The sequence below is a fragment of the Saccopteryx bilineata genome, chromosome 2 (assembly GCF_036850765.1).
Source record: "Saccopteryx bilineata isolate mSacBil1 chromosome 2, mSacBil1_pri_phased_curated, whole genome shotgun sequence".
NCBI classification, from domain to species: domain Eukaryota; kingdom Metazoa; phylum Chordata; class Mammalia; order Chiroptera; family Emballonuridae; genus Saccopteryx; species Saccopteryx bilineata.
In genome coordinates, this window is record NC_089491.1 from 332,683,093 (window position 1) to 332,710,597 (window position 27,505).

General features: G+C 41.1%; 1 protein-coding gene across 1 annotated transcript in view; it reads left to right on the plus strand.

Moving 5' to 3' along the window:
• The window catches only part of SND1 (staphylococcal nuclease and tudor domain containing 1), a 445,599-nt gene that overhangs the window by 205,898 nt on the left and 212,196 nt on the right, over positions 1-27,505 (plus strand). Inside the window, exon 12 of the mRNA XM_066262225.1 lies at positions 4,970-5,070. Coding sequence (XP_066118322.1) covers positions 4,970-5,070 — 101 coding nt within the window. The remainder of the gene's footprint in view (positions 1-4,969; positions 5,071-27,505) is intronic.

Here is a 27,505-nt window from a genome sequence, read left to right on the forward strand (position 1 = left end):
TTCAAAATGCCTAACCCCCTCATTTCAAAAGTGTCCTTCAGAATGTTGTCAGAAGTGTTCCTGATCCATATGTCCATTCATGAAACAAGTATTTCCTATATACGCTTCTACTTACAGGCCCTGTGACAGCAATTTCAGCAAGTAAGAGACATGCTCTTCCCTCTCCTAGAGTTTACAACCTATGTGTTCCAGTTTATTGTAGTAAATGTAGGAATTGTCACCAGGCAGGGGTTCTTGTGCCCCACAGGACAGAAATCAAGCAAGAAGGTGAAACAGATTCAAAAGAAGGTTTACTGAAAACAGGGTGGAGGGAGATGAGAAAGGGAGGGAGCTTGATGCACTAAGGGAGTGCACTGCCCGAGATCATGGCGCCCAGACTGCCACTGTGTTGGGTTTATATGGGGCTGGGTTCTTCACGCAGGCACAGAGTGGATCTCTTTGTTCTCACGTTCTGCGGCAGGCTGGCATTGACTGACACCGTTGCATTGGTTTGGGGAGTGCCTGAAGAGAGACTTTAATCTAGAAGAGGCTCAAAAAATATAACTGAAGAGCATTTCCATCCATCTTAAGAGAGTCTCAGCCTGTCTCATTATTACAGAGGTCCAAAAAACACTATCTATTCTAGTACACCATTTTTAGCTAAATTATCTAGAGTTCAATGGTGCTCTAAAGTTCTAGTCTAATGTGCTTATTTTACAGATGAAGAAGAATGTGTACAAAGACGTAATAGGATTTATTTATAAGAGAATGACAGGTGGGACCAAGCAAGAGCCCGTGGCTCCTTGTCATTGCCGTGAAGAGGGACTGGGCCCTGCATTTGAGTCCTGTGCATGTAAAACATGTACTTGAACACCAAATGTTCCAGGAGTATCTTTGCTTGAAAAATGAGGACCATGTCTGCATTAACCTATTACTTCTCTGTAACTCAGGTCATTCCACAGCCCAGGAATTCAGGTTATCATTCATTCAGATGAAGACTTTGCTAATATTTGCAGTTGTTTTAATTGAAACTGCTTAAACTGTGTTTCTTTTTCAAGTGATTGACAAGTCAGTTATGAGTATCTAAAGATGAAAAACTCCAAGGTAGGGGAACAGATCTCAGAATCCATGGGAGAGAGACGTAAATGCTAATTACATGTTGACTTTAATTCCTGATTTGTCATTGCTGCCTACAGGTATGTGTCTTGGCTGTGGGCTATTCTCAGGGCCTCATTTGTATTTGAGATTTTCTTTAATAATGATGCCTCCCCAATGAGCTCCTTAATCTACTACTTATTTTTAGTTCTCTTTCTCTAGATATAGGAAAAAATTCATTAGCAAGTAAATATAGCTTTTGGTTCTTTTGGTTTGAAGATTAAAGACTTTTCCCCCCTCTTCCCATTCATCTACCTGAGAGGCATGTGCAGGGATAGTATGTCTGTTGCCCTTCTAGATTAGAAAGGGAGATGCTTGGTGTTCATTTTTGTTTGTTATTATTACCCCCACCATCACCACCACATGCCACCACCACTAACGTGGGCTTCTTGATGAATTGGCACTCCTGAGTAGAGCTAATGTGACTCTGTGCAGTGTGTTTGGCACTGAAGAGCTGCTGTCCACTCCTGTCTGCCGAGGAGGAGGCTTGGCATTAGTAGGTATGCAGTAACCTTGAGATTCACTTAGTGTATTTGTAAGCAGGGATGGATTTTTTCCCCGTGGTAACAGAATTGAAAGCTTGACCTTGTTAGATGGATTGAGTGAAGAGATATTTTGGACCTCTTTCCTCATCTCCAAATATTTTTTGACTTCCCTCCAAATTTCCCAGATTGGACCATATACACAGTGACCATGCCTCCTTTGAACACGACCCTGAGTTACTTTACTGTGTTCTATGGTGTGCACCCTTGAGGTGCACATTGCTTGTGTGCAATGCTGATTTCCTGTGATTTTGCCATGACTGCAGCAGATATCCAAGGGCACCCCTGCCCTTTTCCGGCTTCCGTAGGTTTGTTGTAGGCCCTTGCCAGGGGAGGGTCAGGTGTGTCAACACAGACAGCACAGGGAGACCTTCCCATCTGCAGCATTTAATCAGCCATGCCTCTCTGTGAAGACCTCCCGTTCCTTGCCCTGTCTTGGCCTGTGCAAACTGGCTATCTACACCCAGGAAAACTGAAACCTCTTTGTCGGGAGTGCAAGTTGTTCAACCCCCCCCCCCCCCCCGGCTGATCATGTTCCTCACAAATACCATCTCCTTAGCTTTTGAGAAGTTGGTAAGACTGAGCAGTAATTTCATTGCAGAAACCTCACTCTAGGAGGCATCTTTATATTGTCTTCTTTTCCATGTTGCTGTATGTGACAGTCCTTTTTACCTTTAGCTCTTCATTGGCTTTCTCTCCGGCATGGCTCCTTGTTGCTTTTCAAATGTGATTAGATGGAGTGTTCAAGTGAGTAATCTGACAGTTGGAGTTTTGAGGCAGCTGTCCTTTTCAAAATTTCCATATTCATTTTAAATGAGTTTTTGAAGAGCAGACAGTTCGAAAGGATTTTAATGGTGCTCACCAGCAGTGTGGCTGAACTTGATACTTGTGCTGTAGGCTGTCTTTAGCTGATTGTGTGTACTAAAGACGTGTTTAGAAAATGGGATTCTGGTCCTGGCCAGGTTCAGTTGGGTAGAGTGTCATACTGATACACCAAAGGTGTATCAAAGGGTTCAATTTCCAGTCAGGGCACATACAAGAATCAAACAATGAATGTATAAATAGGTGGAACAACAAATCGATGTTTCTCCCAGTCTTCCTTTCTCTCTCTCTTTCTCTTTCTCTCCATCTCTCTATCTCTCTCCTTCCTTGTTTCTATCTCTTTCTTTCTCTCTAAAATTAATCAGTAAATAAAACTTAAAAAACAGAAAGTGGGATTCTAGACTTTCAGGCTGTGGGGCTGGCCTCAGGCTGCTTGACCCAATGCGTCTCTTCCATACAGATATGAAACCTTAGCCATGACCCAAGCCAGTCATATACCATAATTATAAAACAGACCCTATGCGCTTGCTAAGGGATATCACATACTTATTTCTTTTGACACATGAACATGTAAAGTTTCATAAAGAGAAAGCATTGTTCAGTAATGTCTCTATTCTATATATTTAGCATATACTGTACTGGGATTAAGCAGCTTTTTTATTTTAGGATCGTAACTTCCTAACCTGTTTGTCTACATAACTTTCTTAACTCAAAAACATAAAGGTTCTTCTGGTTTATTCTTCTCTGTTGTCTTCAGAATTTCCCAACTCCAGCTTTGTTTGGGAGAACTTGGCGTTGTTGTTTCGATTCATATGCTGTGCACCCCTTCCAGGCATCTTTGTGATTGTCACCTTGTTTGTTCTTCTTGATAGTTCTTAACTTGGTCCTTGAGAATTCATGGCAGACTGAAATTACGTGCAGTTTTTCTGTAGAGGCCCTTCATATTTTTTTAAACTGATTTCAGAGAAGTCTGAAGGTTAAAGAACTGTTTTACCATAATATGTAGGAGTCCCGCAGGGACGCTGCGAACCTCTGCCCTGTCAAATACGATTTCTGTAGTGCCTTAAATGTTCAGCCATTTGTCTCTCTTTTGGTATCAGTCACCTTTTTCTTTTAAACTATATATTTTTAGAGCAGCTTTAGGTTCATTGCAAAATTGAGCAGAAAGTCCAGTTTTCCGTCCCCTTTCCTCTCTGCCTGCCACTGTCACAACCCCCCACCAGAGTGGTATATTTGTTATAATTGGTGAATATGTGTTGATTCATCATCCAAAGTTTGTGGTTTACACTAGGTTTCGTTCTCGGATGTGTGCTTTGTGTGGGTTTGAGCAAATGGGTAATGACATGTAGCCATCATTATAGTGTCACGTAGAGCAGTGTCACTGCTGGAAAAACCCTCTCCTGCGCCTGCCCGTTCCTGCCTCGTCCTCCTCGCAGTTGGCAACAACTGCTCTTTTTACATTCGCCATAGCTCTGCCTTTTCCAGACTGCCATAGTTGGATATAGTGTGCAGCTTTTTGATTGGCTTCTTTCTCTTAGTAATGTGTATTTCCTTCATGTCTTTTCACGGTTTGATAGCTCATTTCTTTTTAGCGCTGAATAACATTTCTTTGACTTCATGAACCACAGCTTATTTATCCATCCAACTACTAAAGGACATGTTGGTTGCTTCTAAGTTTTGACAATTATATATAAAGCTACTATAAACATCTATGTGCAGGTTTTTGTGTGGACATAAGTTCTCAGCTGTTCAAATGTATGGTAAAAGTATGTTTAGTTTTGTACGAAACCGCCAAACTGTGTCTCCAAGTGTCTGTACTATTTTGCATGCCCACTAACAATGACTGTGTTCCTGTCCACATCCTTGCCAGAGTTTGTCAGTGTTCTGGAATTTGGCTGTTCTGATAGGTGGGTAATGGTAGCTCACCATTGTTTGAATTTGCATTTCCCCAACAACATATGATGTGGAGCATCTTCACATCATATGGCTATGCTTATTAGCCATGTCTTAAGTCTTTTTCGGTGAGATGTCCAGGTCTTGCCCATTTTGAAATTGGATTGTTCGCCCTAGCTGGATAGCTCAGTTGTTAGAGCGTCATTCTGAAGTGCAGAGGTTGCTGGTTCAATCCCTGGTCAAGGCACATATGGGAACAGTTCGCTGTTTCTGCCTCTCTCTCTCCCTTCCTATCTCGCTGAAATCAATGAATTAAAATTGGGGTTTTTATTTCCTTATTGTTAAGATTTAAGAGTTCTTGGTATATTGGGTAACAGTCCTCAATCAGATATGGCTTTTGTGCAGATATTTCCAACCAGTGTGTGGCTCACCTGTCTTTCAGTGGTTGTTTTTCAAAATCTTAGATCCAGAAAATGAAACTGAATGAGATGAGATTTCACAATTGTGTGGGCACGAGTGGCTACTAGTGAGCTAGGTTGCAAACTCCTAACCTTAACACCCTTGATTTTCATTTTCAGGTCAGTGTGACTGTGGACTACATTAGACCAGCCAGCCCGGCCACAGAGACGGTGCCTGCCTTTTCAGAGCGTACGTGCGCCACTGTCACCATTGGAGGAATGTGAGTGCTGAGCCGACTGAGAGTTCTCTCCTTGTTCATGTCTCTTCCTTCCATCCTGGTTTGCTTTCTGTTGCTCTTAACAGAGTGATTTATGATTGTTATGTGCCTGTGCAGCACTTTATGTTTGCAAAGGACTTTATAATAGCTCACGAGCTAATCATATACTTCATTATTGTTGTTACTTAAGATTTATTGGGCTCTGTGTACTTGGCACTATGTAGCACACATTATTACTATTAATAATGCCATTTATCGAGTGTCAGTCAGGCCCTAGGTACTATCTAAAAGTAGTTAGAAAGATTCTCTGCATATTAGTTTAGGAAGTTCAATTATAGACGCAAAAAAAAAAAGAGAGAGAGAGAGAGAGAAGAAGAAGAGAGGTTAATTGGACTTCTCTGTGTAGATGTCTGTAATCAGTAGATGACAGGGTCTTCCTCTTGTACTGTGCAGGCTGTCTCCTGGTTATATTCCAGAGTCCCTTGAGAGCTTGATTGATGAGCAGTCTTCCCAGGGAGGGATCTGAGGGGGGAAGGGGAAACCTGCTGGGCCATGCTTCTACAATAAATATTAGAACAATCAGTCAGCCTCCAGGAGCAATTCTTACTCTGCATAAAATCTACCAGCATGGTAATTATTTTGTTCTCTATTTAACAATCTTAAGTTCTGTTTGTTCCCAAACTGGTATTTTTCTTTTCTTTTAAGGGGGTAGGGGGCACGATGGAAGGGGAGAAAAGAATAGGTTTCTCATCAAAACAGGGATTGTCTTATTGAAAGTACAATGAAGCCTGTTAGGAGAAACACCTCCAAGCTCCAGCAGGCCTCTGACAGGAAAGAGAGAGAGTCCTGTAGCTAATTTACCTGCCAGAAGCTCTCCTACCAAACAGGAACCTTTTCAGACATGCGTATTGCCACATTTGGAAACCAGTATTTTTAGCCATTGCTACAACTCCTAGAATAATCGGAGACTTCGTTTTTGCTGAGAGGAACTTAATATAGACTTTTGATGTCATTACATAAACACCATCACAGTCATCATGTTTTGTTAGAAGCAGCCTCTTGACAAATCAGATCATTTTGAAGTGGGAGAACATAGGAAATACTTTGGTCATTCTTCTGTCTGTATAGCATGCAGTGTTCATTACCAGTTCATCACCATTCAGGAGCCTGATGCATGCTTCCCTGCTCAAGAGAGCCGGAAAGTTATTCCTTACCTTAAAATTTCTACTGTCACAAACAAGGAATCCTCCCCGTAGATAACTGCTCCTCCTATCTAATTATGGGTAAAAATGGCCTCACTACTGGAAATGTGCACGTCTTTATTTACTCTGTTTAAAACCAGATATTCTGGGAATGTTCTGTTTGTTATTGTTGCTCTCCCCCCCCCCCCCTTTCTTCTCTTTTCCTGGGAGTGTTCTGTAAGGGATTTTTAAAAGATAATTTGATGCAACTGGTTTAAAATTTTTTCCAGAATAGGGTATGGGGGCCACGCCCATGCCCTGAGACCTTGAGGTTTCAACTGCATTGATCTTGGCTTTGATCCAGATTACCCCTTCAGACCAGCCTGTCTTTCTGCAGAGGTCAGGTGACTCTGTTTGGTTAGATTCTTGGTAAGAAGATGCCAACCTTTATATCAGTTTGGTCAGTTAACAACACAGTGATTGGTCTTAATTGACAACATCATGGATCTGTACTTCAGCTTCCTGCCAGGGATGGTGACCTTGACATTCTGCCTCCAGGTTCTTGTAGTTAGATTGTAAGAAATGATTTTTTTTTTTAAATGATTTTCCAAATTACCACCCTGGCAGGGTACCTGAGAAGCATAGCCCTCTTAGATTGTCTCTACTAGACTTTGGAGTAAGCCGCTCAGCTGCAATTAGGAGAAATACAAGATTCAGTGATATTGTTGAGACCTGCCCTCGCTAGACATTAAACTCCTTGAAGATAATGATTTTCATCTCTTATTCCTTGTTGTAGTGTCAGTATTCAGCATGTGGTAGGAGTTCAATAAATTTGTGAATGATTTGTTTACTATATTACAAAGTGTCGCTTTATGAAGCGTAACAGGGAATACTTAGAGGTTTGTTAAGTTACAGGTTTATTTTTGTCTGATCAATATTGAAACACTTGTTTCTGATATTTTTTTTCTTTTGTTTGATCATTGGAAGCTCAGTGCCAAGCATAGTGTACCTCTAGACAGTGTACCTGGCAGCATGCGCCCTCTAGTCCAGTCTTACTCATAACTTGTCTTTATTTTCCCTTTGCCTTGATTTGTTTTTATATACTTTTCCCCTGAATTTCCTATACTTAAACAATTCTAAATAATATTGTAGAAAAGTTGAGGTATTAATATTAATAAAAATGTCAAACTACTCAGTTTATATTCAGAATTAAGGTATCCTAAAAGCATTCCAACTGACGTTAATGGTTAGTTATTCAGAAACATTGGCTGGAGAAAGGGATATAATTTTTTTATTTCAAATATTTTAATTTCATTTTGAACCCAGAAATACACATGCATTTGTCAGTCTGTGATGTACAGGCAGCATGGATCACTGTATGTTATTCTAGTGAGTTGCATAACTTCTGTGGCATGAGGATTTAGGAACACTCATTATGGCCCCTGGATGTTTGTGATTTACACCCCCTCATCTGTTATAGTTGTCCTGCTAATATTTACTTTGTAACCATTTTAAAGCCATTTTTTTTAATTAAAGCTTTTTACAGTATTCAACTGTTTTCATACATTCTTTTTGTATTCATATTTCAATTAGTAATGTAACATTTAATGAATTAAAATAACAAGCAGGAATCTGGAGACAGAAACAAATGGCACAGCAGATTGGAACTGAAGTACACAGGTGTGTCACAGTGTACAGTGTACTCTCAGTCACTCTCACTGGCATTAGCCAGTAGGTTTAGTGAGTCATAGAAAGTCCAGGTCAACTAAGGGAAGGTTAGTCAGGAGAGCTTTTGTAGTAATGTATTACCTCTTTCAAAATGGGCTTTTGTCTAAGTTTATAGAAACGCCATAGAATTAAGCCATCCATGTAAATTATATCTGTCATTATCTGTGTCTCATCCACCTACATACCTGCCTTCATAGCACCTAGTGACTCTCCTGTTGTTTTAGAAATTAACTGGGATTCTCTGACTCAGGAAGAGCTTCCCTCAAGCAGCTGACTCCAGGGAATGAGAAGGAAGAGGCAGAAGAGATGGAGGCTCTTATAGGGTTATTTCAAAGCAGATTTTTAAGTGTATTTCACATGCCAGAGTGTGGGAATTACCTATATCTCCAATAGGGTTCTGTCTAATCCTTCTGTTTTTCCTCGAGATGTATGGGAGGGAGTCGAGTCACTGGCTTTCTGGGGGTCTTTGGTGTGATAGTCGTCAAGTCCCATCTCTTGCCCTCTGCAGAATCAGTGAAAACGAGTTCATCGTTCCTCTAGCAGATTCATTTTTTGATTAACTTCACTGTGGAGTTGGCAAAAGTTGTTATCTGCTAATCAAAACAATTTAAATAAAAAATAAAAAGATCAAACTTTGAATTCTTTCTCATTCTCTGGCTCCCTGGTTGGGAATTAGCTGATCCTTTTAGGCCCGCCTGGTGACATGAAGCTGTCAAGATGGCACTTCCTGTTAATTACTTTTTATTGTATTTAAGACACTTAAATAACTCTTCTTGTGATTTAGTCTTCTGTGTAATTAGCTTCCATGATTAAAATCTCATTCTTTCGTTATTGTCAGAATCTTCCTGAAGAGTGAGATTTTTCTGGGGTGACCTTTACTTGTGCTGGACTTCCCAATAACATTGAGCTCCTATTTGGCACATCTATATAATCTAATAATGGTTTGCTTATGTCTTTCTGCAGATCACATTTTCAAGGAAAGGTGTTAAAATTTGTTCACATTTATAAATGGGCACCTAAAATATAACTTAAGGTCAGACCTCATCAAACTTAGTGGGGTTCCCTGCCCCAACCTTTTCCTGCTATAAAGGAAAAAGGAGACACCAGGATAAGGTCCCCCTGCCCCTTAAAACATAAACACCTAACCAGCTCCCATCTCTAAAAAGAGCACCTTAGATTGTTTTCTGGAAGTCATAGACTGCTTGATTTCTGTCATTGTGCTACTTCCGCTGTGCTGAATAGGAGAAGTGTACCTGTCCACCATTTTGAGACCATTGGAAGCCTCTGACACAGTTGAGAATACCGTGGAAGGAAGTGGTTGAATAACTGCTCCACCTATCTCCTGCTAGCAGGTTACACAGTGATCGTTTTAAGAGACTGGTCCCATAAAGTGCTATAAGAAGGAACTTGGCCTTTGCTCAGGGTTTGGTGTGGGAGTCAGGGAAGCACAGTTTAGTGTGAGACAGAGCTCTCTTTTATTCAGATATTTGTGTGGCTGTCTAACCATGCAGCCAAGTCTTATTTCTTTAAAGACCTCTTGCTTTCAGGTTATTGTCTTATCATCATGCTGTATGGAAGTTCAATTAAGTTTTTCATAATGGAACCCTTGGATCATACAAATCAATAGAATCCTCTGCTGGGCGACATGTGCGCTGTTTCTTTCCCTTGTCTTTATTCTCTTTTTTTTCCAATATCAATTGAGTAGAGTGTCAGGCAGTGGATGGCTTCATGTTTTCTGCGCTGATCCTTGGGAAGCTTCCTTTCATCAGCTTCCCAAAGTATAACGTGGAGAGCCTGGGGGAAAGTGAAGCTTTTCTCTAAATAATGGGAGCTCAGCATAAGGGAGCAACATTCTGGAATGTTTACAGATAAGTGTGTTCAAAATAATCTCAGAGGCCCTGTTCGATTTCCATGGGCCCTTGGAGTAGCTTAGTGAGGTGCTGGGCCCAGGCAAGGGACAGGTTGCTGCTTCTACAGCTGTCTGCTATAACAGTAGGTTTATTTATCTGTTGATTTATTCAACAGATATTTGTTGGTCACCTACTGTGTGCCAGGCACTGGGAATATAGTTGTGAACAAAAACAGTTCTGAGTGGTAGGGCTCTCACGGCTGCCGGTCTCAGCATTCCTGGGCTCTGGTTGGTGAGGCCTCGGAGTCCTGTGAGTATTCACTGCCTTTGCTGTCCACAGGACTGTGTTTATGTGACTCTATTTAAACAGTGCCTACAAAGGTTTTTCCTCTTCAGGTTTTCCCAGGAACGTGTAGAGACTTTACCACTCAAAAACAGGTTAAAATAGAAATGAAAGATAATCCTTGTTGTATTTTTATTTTATCTTTTTCTTACTAGTCAGTAACCTAACCTCTCAGTGGACAAGATGAAATGCTCAGTTGACTACCCACTGGAGCCCATCTGTCCTTTTTCTCCTCACATGATAGCTCTTGGGGTGATGGAGCTCCACGAATCCTGACAGTTCACTGTGGTTCCCACCCTGTCCCTCGTTCTCCCAGGAACCTGAGGGACTACGCACTCTCCTGATCCCCTGACAGAGACATAGATGCTAACTTCCTAACAGTGTCTGCTTTTCATTTTTTTTAGATGGTTATCCCCATAACTTTATAAATTAACGCTACTGATTTTTAAGTTTTTAGTTAAATTTTTAGTTTTTGGTTTATATTTATTTTTATTAAAGATGAATATTTTTGAGTATTTTCACTATTATTTACACCCTTTTATACCCTAATTTTGTTGTATTGTTTTACTTTTACCAGTAGTGAACTTGATAATATTTAGTTACCGTATTTTTTGCTCCATAAGACACACCTGACCATAAGATGCACCTAGGGTTTTAAGGAGGAAAATAAGAGAAAAAATATTCAGAACCAAATGGTGTGTTAAAATATTTAATAAAATATACCACAATAATATTTTAACAGTGTTAACAGCAGTATTAATAATCATTAGCACTGTTATTAACAAATAGAAGAGACTTTAATGTTCAAATACTCTTATACAATAGTTATTCGGGAACCCACAGCAGCTTAAAAAAAATGAACTTGCTCCATAAGACGCGCAGGCATTTTCCTCTCCACTTTTGGGAGGAAATAAGTGCATTTTATGGAGCGAAAAATATGGTACTCTGTTTCTGATGAACTTTATAACAAAAGATAAGGAAATTAGAATCCTTACACTCTGCCTCCTTTAAAAAGGTGTATTTTTTTATATTATCAAGATTTAAAACATTTGTTGCATTTCTCCTCCATCACTATAATTGCCGTCTAAGCTTTCCTTGTAAGTTGATCCTAAAAATTTTAAAACATCCCCCCTCCATAGTAGTTATAATTGTGTAAGAGGTGCTTTTGGGCCAAGAAGTATGGTAGTGTGATTAGACCTCTAAAAAGAATCTTATGTTGTTAACCCCCCAAAGAAACGTGAAGTTAATTCTCTATGTGTGTCCCTCTGTGTGTCCATCACTTTCCTTTTTGTACGTCTTCATGTGCACCTGCCACCTGGATCTCAAGTCATTCTTTTAGTGCTATTGCCTTTCATTTACTGAAGAACCTTGATTTTTTTTTTATGTGTTGGATGGTAAAAGTTTGACTATGAAAGCTTTTCTGGCTCTCGAAATTTTCTGTTTATTTTTGGTTTCCTGAAATTTTATTAAAATATATTTCTCCCTGCATACTCAACTGGCTTTTTAAACTTGAACATCCATATCTTCAACTCAAGGACATTTTTTTTGTTGTTACTTCTTCTTTTTCAAAGTGAGAGGAGAGGAGATAGAGAGATAGACTCTAGCATACACCCCGACCAGGATCCACCTGGCAACCCCCGTCTGGAGCTGATGCTCTGCTCATCTAGGGCCATGCTCACAACCGAGCTGTTTTTAGCACCTGAGGCAGAGGCTCCATGGAGCCATTCTCAGTGCCTGCAGCCGATGTTTTCAAGCTAGTCGAGCCATGGCTGCAGGAGAGGAAGACAGAGAGAGAAGGGGGGGGTCGAGAAACAGATGGTCACTTCTCCTTTGTGCCCTGTCCAGGAATCAAACCCAGGATATCCCACACTGGGCTGATGCTCTACCACTGATCCAATTGGCCAGGGCAAGTTGTTGTTACTTCTTGAATAGTTTTCTTTCTCCCTCTATTGTCTCTGACTCTGGAAATTTTATCGATATATTTTATCGTATGCTTCCTATCTCTAACTTTTCTTCCATTTTTTCACAGCTCTCCTTTGCATTTTTCTTCTGCATTCAAGGAGATGTCTTCAACATTATTTTCCTGCTCACTTAGTCAGTCAGCCACGCACATTGACTCATTTTCATGCATTCCCAGCTCCTTCCAGCTCACTCATTCATTTACTTACATTAGCTCATTTATGAAGCATATTTAGATTGTCTGGTATGTACTGCGCACTGTGCTAGGCATCAGAAATACATTGGTAGTTCTAAAACTGAAATGCTTTGTGCCCTTATGAAATTTACAGAGAGGCTATTCTCTTGCTCTAGCCTATTTTAAAAAAATTTCAGCAGTTCTGTTTACACTCTTTGTTCTTTAAGTGTTCTATTTTAATAGCATCCTGAATACAATATTTTCTCTGCTATCTCTGAGAATATTATTTAAAAAATAAAATTTAAAAAACACCCTCTCCTATTGAATTACCTGTTTCCCCCTTACCAATTGTTCTTTGTTTATTTTGTTGTTTATCATACCGTATTTCCCCATGTATAAGACACACACCCTTTTTCAAAAAATTTGGTGTCTAAAAACTGGATGTATCTTATACAGTGGTTGTAGATTATTTTACTTGCATTTCCCACTTTTTTTGTGCTCATTATAGATTTTTTTACTTGCGTTTCCTGCTTTTTTGTGCTTGTTTTTTTTTTTTTTTTAATTTTGTGCCCCCAAGTTAAGGTGTGCCTTATACATGGGGAAATACCATAAGTTCTCAAGTATGTTGTGAACGTTGATCTGTAGTTAGGAAGGAAGGACCAAATTGGAGCTGGGATGGTTGTTCCTCCACAGTTGTGTAGTCTGCTTCCCTATGATATCTCTGTCGGGAAAGGGCAGCAGGAAGTGTCAAAGGCAGCCTTCTGTCCTTGGTGCTTTAAAATGTATGGACCTGAAACATAGATGAATCAGGCAAATTTTTGATCTGACTGAAATTGTCAAAGCAAAGGGGGTTTTCCTCAGCGGGCAGAGAGCGTCAGTGTTGCCTCGGAGATCGGGGCGGGGGTGATGTGCTTGGGTAGTTTTATCTGAAACTCTGCCTCTGCTTTTCTTTCAGGCCACAAACTCCATCTAAGGTTCTTCCCCAGATGCATCACCTATCCTCTGTCCTACTATAACACGTGTTTATTTTTAGTATCATATAATTATATGACATTGGTAATTTGGGACTCTCATTGGTATAAAGTTGAAGTGATGTTGTTTTAGAAGTGGCGTTACCAAATACACTAAAGGATTGAAACAATAAGAGAATTAAAGGGGGAGCTTTAGCATATATATATAAAGACTTAAAGAAAAATCGGAAAATTTTAGTTGAGACCCTATAGCAGTGACTTTCTGTGCTTGAAGTCCTGACTACCTTAGTGGCTTCAGGAACCTTTGTGCTTTATAGTTTTCTGCTGTGTTAAGCCGAGTAGCAACCTGCAAGTGCTGTTGGAATAGCTCTGAAGACACTCCTCCATCAGTAACAGTGGATTAGCGAGGAAAGGCTACGTCCTTGATCAGACTTTATGTTTTCATTACAATGGTCTCTATTGGAAACAAAGCAGCTACTACCTCTGGAAGGAGGAGGGAGCATGGGAGCCCCCAGGGTTCAAGGCTACTCTGCCAGTAGAGATTTAGCTGTGACCCTGGGCTGTTTTTGCTGGTGCTGTGGCTAGAAAGCTTCTTAGGATTTAAGTGGCCTACACCTGACCCTGCTCTTCTTCTAAGCCCTGTTTGTTTAGGGGTTTTTGGTGGGTTTTGGAATGTTAGCTATTCAGGAACACACATAAGATGTATGTAATTGAAGAAATGTCTGTACTTGCTGGGAGAGTATTTCCTGGGTTTTTGACAAGTGTCAAACCCTCTTTTCTTAGCACCCCAGTTTGCATCATCGGGACCGGGGAGAGGCTGGCTAGTCCAGCTCTTTTAAATGGGGTTCCTGATCTATTGCTCAGATGATGTCCCCAAAGCCTGCTCACTTTGGTGCTTTGTGTTTGTCAGTAAAGGTCCTTGAGGTCCCCAGTTTTCCACCAATTTCATACCACTTGCTTTCTGTCTTTCAGGATTTGTGCAAAGTTTCTGATCTGTCGTTAACATGGTTTCTTCTGTTTTAACACCATTAAGGCTTTATTCTTGCCACATCTGTCTTTTCTGTCATTTCAGTCAGCCCTTGTAAAGAATGTCATGTGGGCATAAGTTCTCAGTCTGCCATTCTGACCTCCCTTGAGCATTCTTTCTTTATTCCTTTGGATAGTGCAATTGATGTGAAAAGGCGATGGGACATTTGACATTGTTACCAATAAGCAAAAATTCTGTATCTTTTGTCTGCCATTTCTCAGCCCCTTTCTCTTTACGGTACCTGTGGCCAGCACAGTACAAAGTGGCAGAGGGAATAGGATTGGAATTTCTATGGTTTTCTATTTCCATGCATGATGCTCCTTAATGGGTTTGCTCCATCCTGAGTGAATTTTTAAAAAAATAATAAAAATTGTAGTAGCACTTTCAAAAGTTTAGGGTAGAATTATCCCTTGTTTATTAATGCTAATATACCATAATAGCTGTCATTTAGGGCGTATTCCTTTTGAATACTTTTTTTTTTTTTAAGAATTGAGGAATGGGCAAAGAAAACCAGATAGAAGGTGACAGAAGACAATTTGACTTTGGTAGATGGGTATACAACATAATCAAATGTCAAAATGACCTGGAGATGTTTTCTCTGAACATATGTACCCTGATTTATCAATGTCACCCCATTAAAAGTAATAATAATAAAAAAAAGAATTTAGGAATGGGAAACTTGGACTACTTGGCATAGTGTTGAGATGAAGTCTAAGGCAAGTTGTTGGAATTTAAAATTCTGTGGATTTTTATTTTATTGTAAGTAGGCTTTGGAGGTGAGCAGACCTGAGGTTAAACCTCAGCTCTACTCCTAAGTAGTTGTGTGATCTTGGGCCTCAGTATTTTCTTGTGCAAGAAATAATCTCACTCCTCATAGGGCTGTTGTGAAGATAAAATATGCTAATGCAGCTTCAATGTTTTGCAGCCTTACTGAGACATATCAGTCAAGTACTTAGATTAGCCCTAAGCCTTTGCCCGGAACAGGTCACCTTGAGCTAATTTCAGGCCCAGTGGTCCCCCCTGTCCTTTCTCTTTGTCCTCTTGCCAACATCTCCAGCTGCTGCTTTGTGCTCAAACGCTTTTCCTTTTGTAAGAATTTCTATTGAATATTTTTATATTCCAGTCTCTTCTTTCTCTGCTCACCACCCCTGGCCAGGTTCACCCACTGACAAGACTGCCACCTCACAGAATGTTCTAAGTATTAGCTTAAATAAAATATAGGAAATGCCCAAAGGTTAATTGAAAAAACAAAACAGAAATGCCCCCTTGGATTATGGCTTAGCTTTTGCGGTAGTAGCTCATTTTTATTGTTCCATTGCAGGCACTTTGGTTTGGATTTATCTCTTTTCTCACTTTTTAAATGGTCGTGATAGCTAAATTACATCCATTCTTCCACTAAATATTGAACATATACTGCATTAACAGAGTGATGATTGATAAGTACTTGCATAAAGGTAGAACTAATAGATTTCCGTGGATAATTTTTAATGTTTCAGGAAGCTCAGCACACATTTCCTATTGAAGGGACACACAATTTATCCCTCAATAAAAGCAATGTATTGAGCCTGACCTGCAATGGCGCAGTGGATAAAGCATCAACCTGGAAATGCTGAGGTTGCTGGTTCAAAACCCTGGGCTTGCCTGGTCAAGGCACATACGGGAGTTGATGCTTCCTGCTCCTCCCCCTTTCCTCTCTCTCTCTCTCTCTCTCTCTCTCTCTCTCTCTCTCTCTTTCTCTCTACTCTCTCTCTAAAAATGAATTTAAAAATCCAAAAAAAAAGAAAAATCAGCAGTGTATTGAATAGTATCTTTCCAACCACAAGATGTGTAGCAAGTACCTTCATAGATGCCCTTGCTGGAGCTAGTGGTCTCGGCCTGTCTGTCTCTCTGACTGACTGAAGAGGTGAGGAAGCAGAGGACTGCTGAGTGTTTCAGAAGTGCTCCTCTCTCTCCGGCCTGAGAGTTTCTAGAAAGTCATTATTCTGTAGGCCTTAGACAAAAGCCTTTTCTGCTGTGATGCCTCTGGGAATTTTTGTGCCAGCAGTAGAACAAGTGGAACTTAAGAGGGATTTAGAGAATATTTGGATCTTGGAGGTCAGTATGTCTGGAAGAATGCAGAGATGTTTAAAAGCATGAACTTCATAAAATGTAAAGGAAACTTGAGACCACCTTCAGCTTTCCATGGTGGGTTTTACATGGAGCCTTACGGCTTTCCGATACATCTGCTTACACATCAGCAGTGAATCAGCAGACTGTTGCCTGAATGTGAGCTTCAATTGTGTTAGAATTGTGATTTATACACCACCATATATCAGTTCAGTAGCAAGGGCAATTACACTGCAGCTCCTACACTGTCCCTCCTCCTTTCAAAAAATATTGTCTTGACATTGATTGCAAAGTCACCTTTTTTTTTCTTTTTTAAACACGGAAGCAACTATGCAGAGCATTTATTCTTGTCACCACTTTCTCAAAACTGTCCCTTTGCAACTGTTTCTTCTTGTCACCTTACATAGCCTGTGGTAATGGAGAGATCTGGCCATTGAGTAGGGATGGACACAAATGGTAGGGAAGAATAAGAGACATCAAAACCGTAGGCCGTTTTTGCTGGCTCCTTTGTTGCTTATATTCAAGCCAAGAATCACTGAGTGAATTCTACTATGGCTTCTAATTTCTAAGAAAAAATGTTGACCACCAGAAACCAGACCTGTTTTAACTTAGTTTTATAAGTGGGGGCTTATTTCTAGAGTTTTCACTTGCAGAGGTTCTGACCTTTGTTTATGAAGTGAAATCCTAAAGCAGCTGCCACATTCTAGACCTCGGCCACACTGATGTTGGGCATGGTCCAGTTGCTATTGGATTCCGAGGAACATACACATGACTTGCTACGTTCCTATGGTAGCCAGCTGGTGGTCATGGTCCATAGACTAAAACAGGACAGATAGTGGAATTCTTCTTACTGGGCCCCTTTTCCTTTCTGACCCATGTGAAAAATCTTACCCTGTGCTTCTACCCTAAGAAGCAACCTATGCCAAAACAGTTTTCTTCTAACTTATCTAGAATGATTGGACTTGGTAAAAGCACACAGAGCTATTATTCCGGTTAATAACAGCTTGGAATTTCGCAGAGTCAAATGACAGCCCTCCAGAATTTCAAGTATTATTTTGAACTTCTTCCTCTAAACAGAGCATCTGCAGGATCTAATAAGCCTGTGAAAATGGCCGTCTGGAGCTGTCCCACCCCCATTTTGGTCTTGGCCAGACCTCTCTGATTTGTCTGGCTCTGCTTTCACTGTCAGAGCCGATCATTCCAGATGCCTTTATATAATTTTCTGTCTCAGGGTGTGTGTTTGTGTGGGTGGAGAGTTTTGTTTTGTTTTTAAGTGGTGTTTAATGTCAGGCTAATAATAAACTGGATACGTAGGCCTGGTTTTGTCATAATGGCTATGAATTTGCTTATTTTTCCCTTACTCCCCTGAGAGGTGTAGAACTCTTTGTCCCCAGGGGATGCCTACAGTTTGGAGGGGGTTCTTGTCATCACAGCTGCCCAGAAAATGCAGCGTGGAACTCGCAGTTCTGTTCTGAAAAGACAAAGCTCAGGTCTCTTCTCTCTGGTTGCTCCTGCTATTGATTTCTTGTCTCCCTGCGACCTAAATAGAACCAATAGGTATGAATTTGCTGATCCTGAACCAATTCCAAAGTTTGGTTTATTCCCTACCCACAGTTCCCAGGTTCTTGGTCTTTGGGGAAATGCCAGGTTCTTTGACACATCTGTGATTCTGGGGGCTTCAAGTAGCATTAGGTCATTCTTGAGCCCTTAAATTCTGGAAAAGAAGAATTTATTAGTTGAACTCTTCTGTGTGGGCAGTTTTCCACAAAACTACGTAATAAATCCACCTGGGGCACTTAAAAATATACCGTATTCCCCTTGTATAAGACGCACCATATATAAAACGCACCTTAATTTTGGGGCTGGAAATAAAAAAAATACATAAAGTTATTAAACTCAAGTTTTATTCATCATAAAATTCATACAACTTCTCATCACTGTCAAAATTCCCATCCGTTAGTTTGTCCTCATCTGTGTCTGATGATGAATCACTGTCTTCAACAGAGAGTGCAAAAACAAGCATGAAAAAGTGGAAAATGCAAGTAAAAAAAAATCTACAACCACTGTAAAAGACACACCCAGTTTTTAGACCCACAAATTAAAAAAGAAAATGTGTGTCTTATACATCGGGAAATACGGTAATGGTGCCGCATATTTAAAATGTAGTTATGAGTCTTTGTTGTTTTAAAAATACTGATCTTCACCCCTAGAGATTCTGGTTTTATTGACTTGGCATTGGTGTTTTGAATGGTGATTCTAATGTCCAGCCAATATGAGTACTATGAAAGCAGAAGTCTAGAGAAAACAGGAAGTTCCCAAACTAGTATTCTCCTCTGTTCTCTGACTAGTATAGATATGAGTAATAGGAGGAATAAAAACAACTTTACAAATATATATTTTCTTGGATCATTTTTGGTTCCTAAGCACAGTCTTTGACCTTTGACCTCCACTAATTTCTCCCATACCAGCACAGAATGGCAGAACAAGGTAGGACTAAGGAATGACTTTCACCTGACAAGCATTCACCCTCCTTTCCTAAGGCCCTTATCTGGCCTTTCTGAAGGAGAAAGGGATATAAACGTTACTGCCAATATTATGTTTCCATAATGTATCTCCCAGGATTCCAACATTTCTTTCAGCCTGCTCTCACGTTCTTCTCAGAGGGAACATCTAACCAGGGTGCGTTGAGGGCTGGAAGAAGCAGCGGTGAAGCCAGAAGTTTCCCATTGGCTTTACAGTCTGGCCGTGGGTTTGCTCTCCCTTCTCAGACTCCTGATTACAAACCTTAGCTTCACTCCGATAGACAGAGGTGGATTTAATGGCGGGTGCACTGAGTGTGTGCCTTGGACCCCAACTTCTGAAGGGCCCTGCAAAACCCCAACTTTACACTTTTTTCTGACAAGGGGCCCAATATTTTCTTCTGTGCCCGGGGCCTCTATGGACCTTAATCCACCTCTGTAGATTTGCAACATCAGATTTTGCCCAAACCGTCGTGACCACTACCTGTTGACTCAGTGGCCCCATTGCCGTTAGCAACTGGCATGCTTTTGAGTAATGTTGTGTACTTAAGGGAACAATATACAGCGGCCCTGGAGAAAGCTTTGAATTTAGATTCCTAATATTTCTTTTACCTCTCTCTGCAATTATCAAGTCCATAGGTTTTGTTTGTTTGGTAACTGTTAGGCTATTGTTGTTTTAAAATTCCTTCTTTAAAAGGAACTCTTAGGCACTAAAAACTTTTAATGTCTTTCTTTGTTGGGGTTGTTAGTAACTAAACAAAACTATCTTTTAAATACTTTTGAGAACCAAAGAAATGCAAATATAGTTTATCCATTTGTTAGACACAGTCAGTTTCAGTTGTGGGTGTGTGTATTAAAGATTCAAGGCAATATTTAAATATCTAAGAAACCTTCTTAAAGTTGATTGTGTTTTGGTCTAGACCAGTGGTTGGCAAACTCATTAGTCAACAGAGCCAAATATCAACAGTACAACCACTGAAATTTCTTTTGAGAGCCAAATTTTTTAAACTTAAACTATATAGGTAGGTGCATTCCTTATCGAGGTAGTGCCCGCACGTGGTATTTTGTGGAAGAGCCACACTCAAGGGGCCAAAGAGCCGCCTGTGGTTCGCGAGCTCCGGTTTGCCAACCACTAGTGTAGACTGATGCATGTGAAATTAATAATGTGTATATTGATGGCTGAGGTCTAATGATTTGGTCCTTAATCCAAACTAATATCCCCAAGTGATTTGCTGTTTTATACTGATGCCCTTTTTGATATAACACCGTTTATGACCCTGGTTGGTTTCTTTTTCTTTTCTTTTTCTTTGCACATTTTTCTATTTATAATCAAGGCTCATATTCAGCTAGCAGACACAAATATAACAAGCTCTAGCCAGTGCCATATGTTAAATATTTTGAATACCACCCCTGATTATGTCACATAAGAATTTGAGTTATAGCGCCAGCTCTTTGAACTCGTTTTCAGGGAGAGATGTCAATCTTGCTCTTACAGTAGGTTGGCAGAAAAGGGAGAACAGGAAGCATATCTATTTTGGTTTGGACCGTTTGAACTGGAACTGTGTCCTGCACCTTGTGCTGCATTAAGGAGCTGTGCATGTTCAGAGGATGTGGTTGAGAATCATTGTCTGTAAGGGATTCTGTCTGCCTGAGCAACGACTTGGTGACGTTTGTTTTTCTAACTAGTGCCCTGACCCAGGACAGAACCTTATAAAGTAAGTAAGCAGAGAACCTGGGGCTGTGTTTCTCCCGTTCAGAAACAAGAGTATATCAGCAGGTTAGAGCTTGGTGTTCTTGTGCTGGTTCTGTGTTTTCAGCTTATCTTCAGAGCCGGTGTTGAGGGCTCTTGTTTTCCCCATTGACAGTATGTTCAGCAGGAAGACATGACATTCTCGTTGTGAATTAGAAGATAGTTCATTAGCGTTAGCACACACATTTCCTCCTCCCCCTTATTCAGGCTTCTCCACAGTTTACCTTCCATTTTAATTGCTGAGTAGTCTTTTTCAGACAGTGTACTACTTTAATATGGCATCTCCAAAAAACAGAAGCTGAAGAATGCGTTCACTTTGCCCAGAGTCTGGCAGGGATAGTGGGACTTTAATTAGACTGTGAATCTTCTAAAACTTTCCTAGATTAAACTTGTTTCCTGGGCATAAAGTGTTACCAGCTCCACGCCATAGAGACACACACACACTCTTTAAAAAACAAAACAGATAACCAAGTGAAATCTGAGCGTGTTGTAAGGGCTCCATTCTCTCTTATTCTGTCTTTAGGAAGTTACTCACCCCTGAATTGTGTTCCTGTGATTTTAGATAATTTCCCATTCATGACTTAATTTATGTTTCCCACCTTTTTTCCCTGTAATAACAGAATTGCTGATAACTAATCTAACCAGTTTTTTTTTTTAAAGTCAGGTAATTCATTTCTAAATTGGAACTTGTTTCTTTCTAATCAGCCTTGTAATGTATTACAGACATCATTCTCAACATTGGCTACAGAAGTGATTTAATGCTGGGTTTTTAATGACTCCTTCATTAATCCTGGTATTCTGGGATTTAACACTCACTGGCCTTTGACCATTGGAAATGATGAAAACTTTGATTTCATGCATATTGGATCACAACGGACGGGTGCCGGAGCCATGAATCTTGCCTGTGCACCGTGCGTGTGATTGAGTGCTGCGGGCGGAGGTGCCCTCCCCGGCCAGGCCCTGCCAAGGAAGTGAGCACGACGTCTCTATCAGTGCAGGGTGACCTCTTCCCGCAGATGAGCACCGACAGCTCCGTCCACTGGACAACTCTCTGGGCTTGTGAAGTCAAGCTTAACCTTTTCAGATATTTCCTAAAAGAGGCTTTCGTTGAGAACATGTACCATAATGCCTATACTTCAAACATTTTTTCCTTCTAATGAAGTCATGGAATTGTATAGTAGGGAGAGATGTTCGAGCCTCATTTGTAAACAAGGTGGCTTAGTTCAGGAGGGTGACACAGCCAGGCCCATGTTAAGGATTAGGGCAGGGGTCTCAAACTCGCGGCCCGCAGGCCACACAAAACTCGGGCCACGAGTTTGAGACCCCTGGATTAGGGAAATCAACAAGAATGATCACCAACGCATACGCCGCTTACTGTGTGCCGTGCGGAATCAGAGTGTGGTCCTGTTGTCCCTACAGCATTGTCCTGGGGTGACGTGCACTGTGCAGTATTCCATGCCAATCTCTGTGCCTCCAGCAACCATTGAAAGCTGCGATGGTTGTGTTGGTGGCTCTCCTTATTCTTACTGGGACCGACGTGAATGTTCTTAGCTTATTTACTGAAGTCTTGTGGCCAGAGTGGTAATATCCTCACCTTGTCTTCTCAAAAAAATTACTACTCAGGAGAAAGAGACTCTCCTACTTTGAGACTTTGTAGAGGCTCTTCTATTATAAGTGCTTCCTCACTTATTTTGAACACATTAATTAGCCCATCTCAACCTCATCAATGCAATATGACGGTCACATGGCAGAATCATTAAAAAGCAGCCAAATTTTTTTTCACAAATATAGCAATTATTCTGGTGAATGTGCCCCTACTCCCAGACTACAAGTGCTAGGTGTCATAGGAAGTGACCTTTTAAAGCTTATTTATAAAAGCAGTGCTCTAGGCCCTGGACAGTTGGCTCAGTGGTAGAGCGTCGGCCTGGCGTGCAGGAGTCCCGGGTTCGATTCCCGGCCAGGGCACACAGGAGAAGCACCCATCTACTTCTCCACCCCTCCCCCTCTCCTTCCTCTCTGTCTCTCTCTCTTCCCCTCCTGCAGCCAAGGCTCCATTGGAGCAAAGTTGGCCCGGGCGCTGGGGATGGCTCTGTGGCCTCTGCCTCAGGTGCTAGAATGGCTCTGGTTACAACAGAGCAATGCCCCAGATGGGCAGAGCATCGCCCCCTGGTGGACGTGCCGGGTGGATCTCAGTTGGGCGCATGCGGGAGTCTGTCTGACTGCCTCCTCGTTTCCAACTTCAGAAACACACACACACACACACACACACACACACACACACACACACAAGCAGTGCTCTAAGGTAAGAGCTGCAAACATTTTCTGTAAAGGACCCAGGTATAAACATTTCTGCTTGGAAAGCCATCTGGTCTGTGTTGCCAACGCTGGGCTCTGCCTTTGCAGTGCTAACGCATCCATAGATAATGTGCAGACAGTTGGGTGTGGCTGTGTTCCAATAAAACTTTAATTACAAAGACAGGCACTGAGTTCACAGACTGTGGCTTACGGGACTTCCGCTGTGGAGACACGAACAAATACCTACAGAACAAGTGATGAAACCAAGCATTCGCATGTTATGGAAATGAATCCTTGTGATTTAAGGAAAGAATTTCTGATGGCAGCATTGTACATAGATTTCAAAAAGAGCTACCGGTATGTCTAAATGCTTTAAGATGGAGACAAGAGAAAACTCTCTCAGAAGATGACTAATGACAATGTGCATTCTCATTGAGTACACTGTACAGAGTGTAGCTTGAGAAAAATACTTCTGAGACATAGTGGTTTAAACAGTACTTACACATTAATAAGTCAGATAAATATTTGATGATTTTATATACATATACTTAAATGGTTATTCAAGATGAACAGGAAATACCCCCCCCACCCCCCACCCCCAGAAACCTGGTATCATTTTATGTGTAAATACATTTTCTTAGAATGCTTTCTCTTGATCCCTACCAAAAGCTCAGTTTATGAGGACATGGCTGACTTTGGATTGGACATTGTTTTCAATACAGTGTATACAATGTCCTACTCCGATGGCTTTTTACTTCCTTCGAATTGAACTGTCTCTATACTGGTCCCTGGTGATAGGACAATTCACTTCGTTCATGGGCTGCCGCGGGCAGCCATCCATCCTCGTATTGATTGTGCTCTTCTGATTATTTGATCCTGTGAGCATGTTTGTTTTTTTTTTAGGTGTCTCTCATTTTTTGTTTAACACTACCTACATCTTGCTATCTAGAACTGGAAAACAGCAGTCTTTTCTGTTAGTTCTATTACTTGCTACCCATTGAATTTTCTGGTTTCTTTTCCTTTTCTCCCTGTTGTCGTTCTTCGCAGAGCAACGCTGACATACCTTCTCTCTGCCTTACCCTGTTGAGGTGCTCACTGCCATCTAGTTGGAGAAAGCACTGACCTGCACTGTGCTTGCTGGTCTCTTAGAGACACTTTTTCTTTGTGTTCAGCATGCCCCTTTTCAGATGCATCTGGAATAACAGCTGCATTCCCACTCCTGGATAAAATGAGTCAGGAAAGCTTCTCATGATAAAACACCTGGACTCTTCCGCGAGATTGCGGGTAAATTCCCAAACAGATCCATCACCAGCAGAGTGGGAAGACCAGTTTTTATGGGGTGGGGATAGACCACATAAATGAGAATATGGCTAAATTGGTGGATAAGCGTGCCATTTGTATCTGTTAAATGGAAGGGATTAGATAATTTGTCATTATGCTAATTCTAGGTAACAGATGGTGGTGAGTTCTGCATCTCAACAGTACTATTCACCAAGGGGGAAATTAGCTTGCACCCAGATCAGCAGTCAGGCAGAATTCCACTGAGAGACAAACACTCTGGTGCTTACATTAGTGTGTCCCTCTGAGGACAGCCACACATATGCTGGGCTCCTTGTAGTTTCCATATTCTTGGCCATGGCCTTTTCTAAATGATTGGACCTCTTTGCTCTTAGCTATAAAGAACTTGAGGTGGTTTCTCTTCGTTTAGTTAATTTAGGAATAGGAAAATTGGATGTAAGTTAGGTAGATGTGGCTAAAAGCATTGCTGTGTTTATTTTCAGAGAAGATGCCACACAGATAGAAAAAATATGGTTGTGTGTCAGTCTTTACAAATAAACTTCACAGCTGGAATGAAGAAGTGGAAAGTGAATGTGCTCTTCCTTGCCTTTGATATAATATTCTTTAGAAAATAATAAAAGATGTAATTAAGTTCTTTGACTTTACATTCTCTAAGGGTCAATCTTGATCCTCCTACATTTTTCTCTGTAAATGATTTTTCTTTGGCATTTTGTGAATTCATAGCTTCACCCATTCTCTGTATGCTGATGATTATCAACTTTTTATTTCCCTTTGCTTATCCCTACTCTCAATTTACCACACACCTGCTTTCCGTTTCCATTTGTGTGTCCTGCTCCCATTTCAAAGCCAACATGTTGAACACAAATGCCAATTTAAAAAATGGTTTTCAAACTCAAGTTGCACCCGAGTCACTGTGCAGCTTTATTAAAAAGCACCCCAGACAATGGGCTGGGCCCAACTTCTATAGTGCACACTAAATTACAGTCTTCTCTCAACTGATTCTATTCTTTGTCATATCACTCTGTGACATAGTAAGCTTAGAGAGAAGCCAAGAATATAGACTAGGGTCACTTTGAAGAATTGTCCCGGTTGACTGGACAGGTGTCAGAATTGATCACTGCTTATACAAAGTGTACTTTAAAATGTGCTTTAAATAGGCATGGCCACGAGTTTTAAAGGGTCCATCATGTCGTTTAAAAAGTAATACAAGCATTTTGGATCAGGAAGCCTATAAAGTCAGGGGTAAGCCATCTATAGCTTTAGTTCCCACCAGGAGCTGGAATGATCAAGGATGTTTGATCCTACCTTGGTGACCCTTGGGGTCTTGGTGGAAAGCAGTTTAGTTGGGAAGGTGTGGTGGGTTAGTTGGCTGTTAAAGAATTCCCTAATGTATTCTTTCCTATTACTTTTGCCGTTGCTGTGCTCTATGCACTCAACAGTTCAGATCCAAATTAATTCAGTAGCCTTCTAGATGTGCCTTTTGTGACTGCAGGTTTCCCCAATTCTGTTTCTCCCTGCATAATGCTGCTGGATTAGTTTTTCATAATGCTGTTTTCATGCTGTTATTTCACCACCATAACAGCTATTTGAGCTTTTCACAACCATCTTCAATCAAGTTTCCTATTCGATCCTCTCTCTCCTTACTCTCAGCAGACAGTCCCCTCCCCTGCTTGATGGAGAAAATATAGGCTTCCCAGGAAACGCCTTTAACTTGTTCTCAGCCCCAAACATGTCTCCCTTCTGCTTGTTTATCACCTGCCCGCTCATCTCTGTGCAAGATTTCGGTTCCTTTTGTTCCAAATGACTTTTTCTTACTCAGATGGTGAAATTCGCCTTCTTTTCATCTCCTGGAGACTTGGTGCCATCGTTTATCCCCTTTTAACTAAATTTTATTGAATAAAAGTGATCCTTCAGTTCTCTCTCTTGTACATTCTTTCTTCTTGCCTTTTCTTCATAGAGAAGTTAATTAAAAGAGTTAAAAGAACTTTTAATTGTCTCCATGTGCTATTCATTCATTTCCCATCTGGTTTCGAGCCTTCCACGCCATTGAAACTGAACTTACCTAGAAGACCAATGCTTCCCTCAGGGGCACTTTTCAGTCTGCGAATGGACTTGATCTGTCAGCAGTATTTAAAACTTAGCAGTCTTTTTGGACATTTTCTTCTCCTCTGGAGTTCCTTCTGCAACTCTGATGGTTTCTTCTCATTCAGCTTCTTGAGTGCTTCTTAAATATTTGTGCTTCTTGGGCTCTGTCCTGCACCTCTTGCCTCTGCTCAGTTTCCGTGGGGGACCCATTCATCCCTTTGCTTCAGTTTTTATGTAGATGCTGCTCATTCCCAGATCTATGTCTCTAGTCCAGTTCTTTCTACCAGACTCCCCACCAATATACCCAGCTCCTAACTGTCCATGACTCCTTAGATACCAAAACTCAACATGGTGAAAACTGAGCTCATGGTCTCCCCTTTAGGGGGAGCTATTCCTTCAATCGAATGATTGACATTGCCACCATTTCCTTAGTCTTTGATTCCACAAGTGGAAGTGTCATCTTTATCTCCTCCTCTCTCATTCTGCATCCCTTATTGTCTGCTGGTGATGCTGGCAGTGAAAATGGCATCTCATGTTACCAGCAATTGGACCTCGGTTCAGCAACATTGGTGCTTGAGTTCTAAGAATGATTCAGAGCCAAGACTCAAATATAAGCAAAAGTTTATTTAGAAAAGTCACAGAGGTAGAAGAAGTTAGCCAGCGTAGCTGTGTAGGCTCAGGAAGCAAGTTACAGAGGCAGGAGAAGGGCCCTTGGAGCTTAGGAGAGAGAGGCAAGGAAAACGCACGGTACGGGGAGGGGAGAGGTATAGGCTTGCTGGAGAAAGAGAGAGAGAGGTGCTGGGTCCTTAGTCTTGAGAGCTGGAGGTCTTGGGAGGATTTCAGTAGAATCTTCATCAGCTTTTCAAGTACGTCCCTGTGGTCTCCACTGATTGATTGGTTGGCACCAGGGCAGCTGGTCCTGATGTCAACATGATGTTGATTATCTGGTTTTGCTGCTTTTCTGGACCTGGAATTGAAACACACTGAAGCCTAGGTGTACATATTTGATGCTGGTCAGCGCCTTATTGTCCTGGAGGTTTAATGCTTAAGAGCTATTCTCTAGGCCCCCTTGTTTGTTCCCCTTCTAAGGAAGTCTAACCCACAGGACTAGCAGCATGCCAGGGGAGGGGAGGTCAGCGGAAAATCCGAAC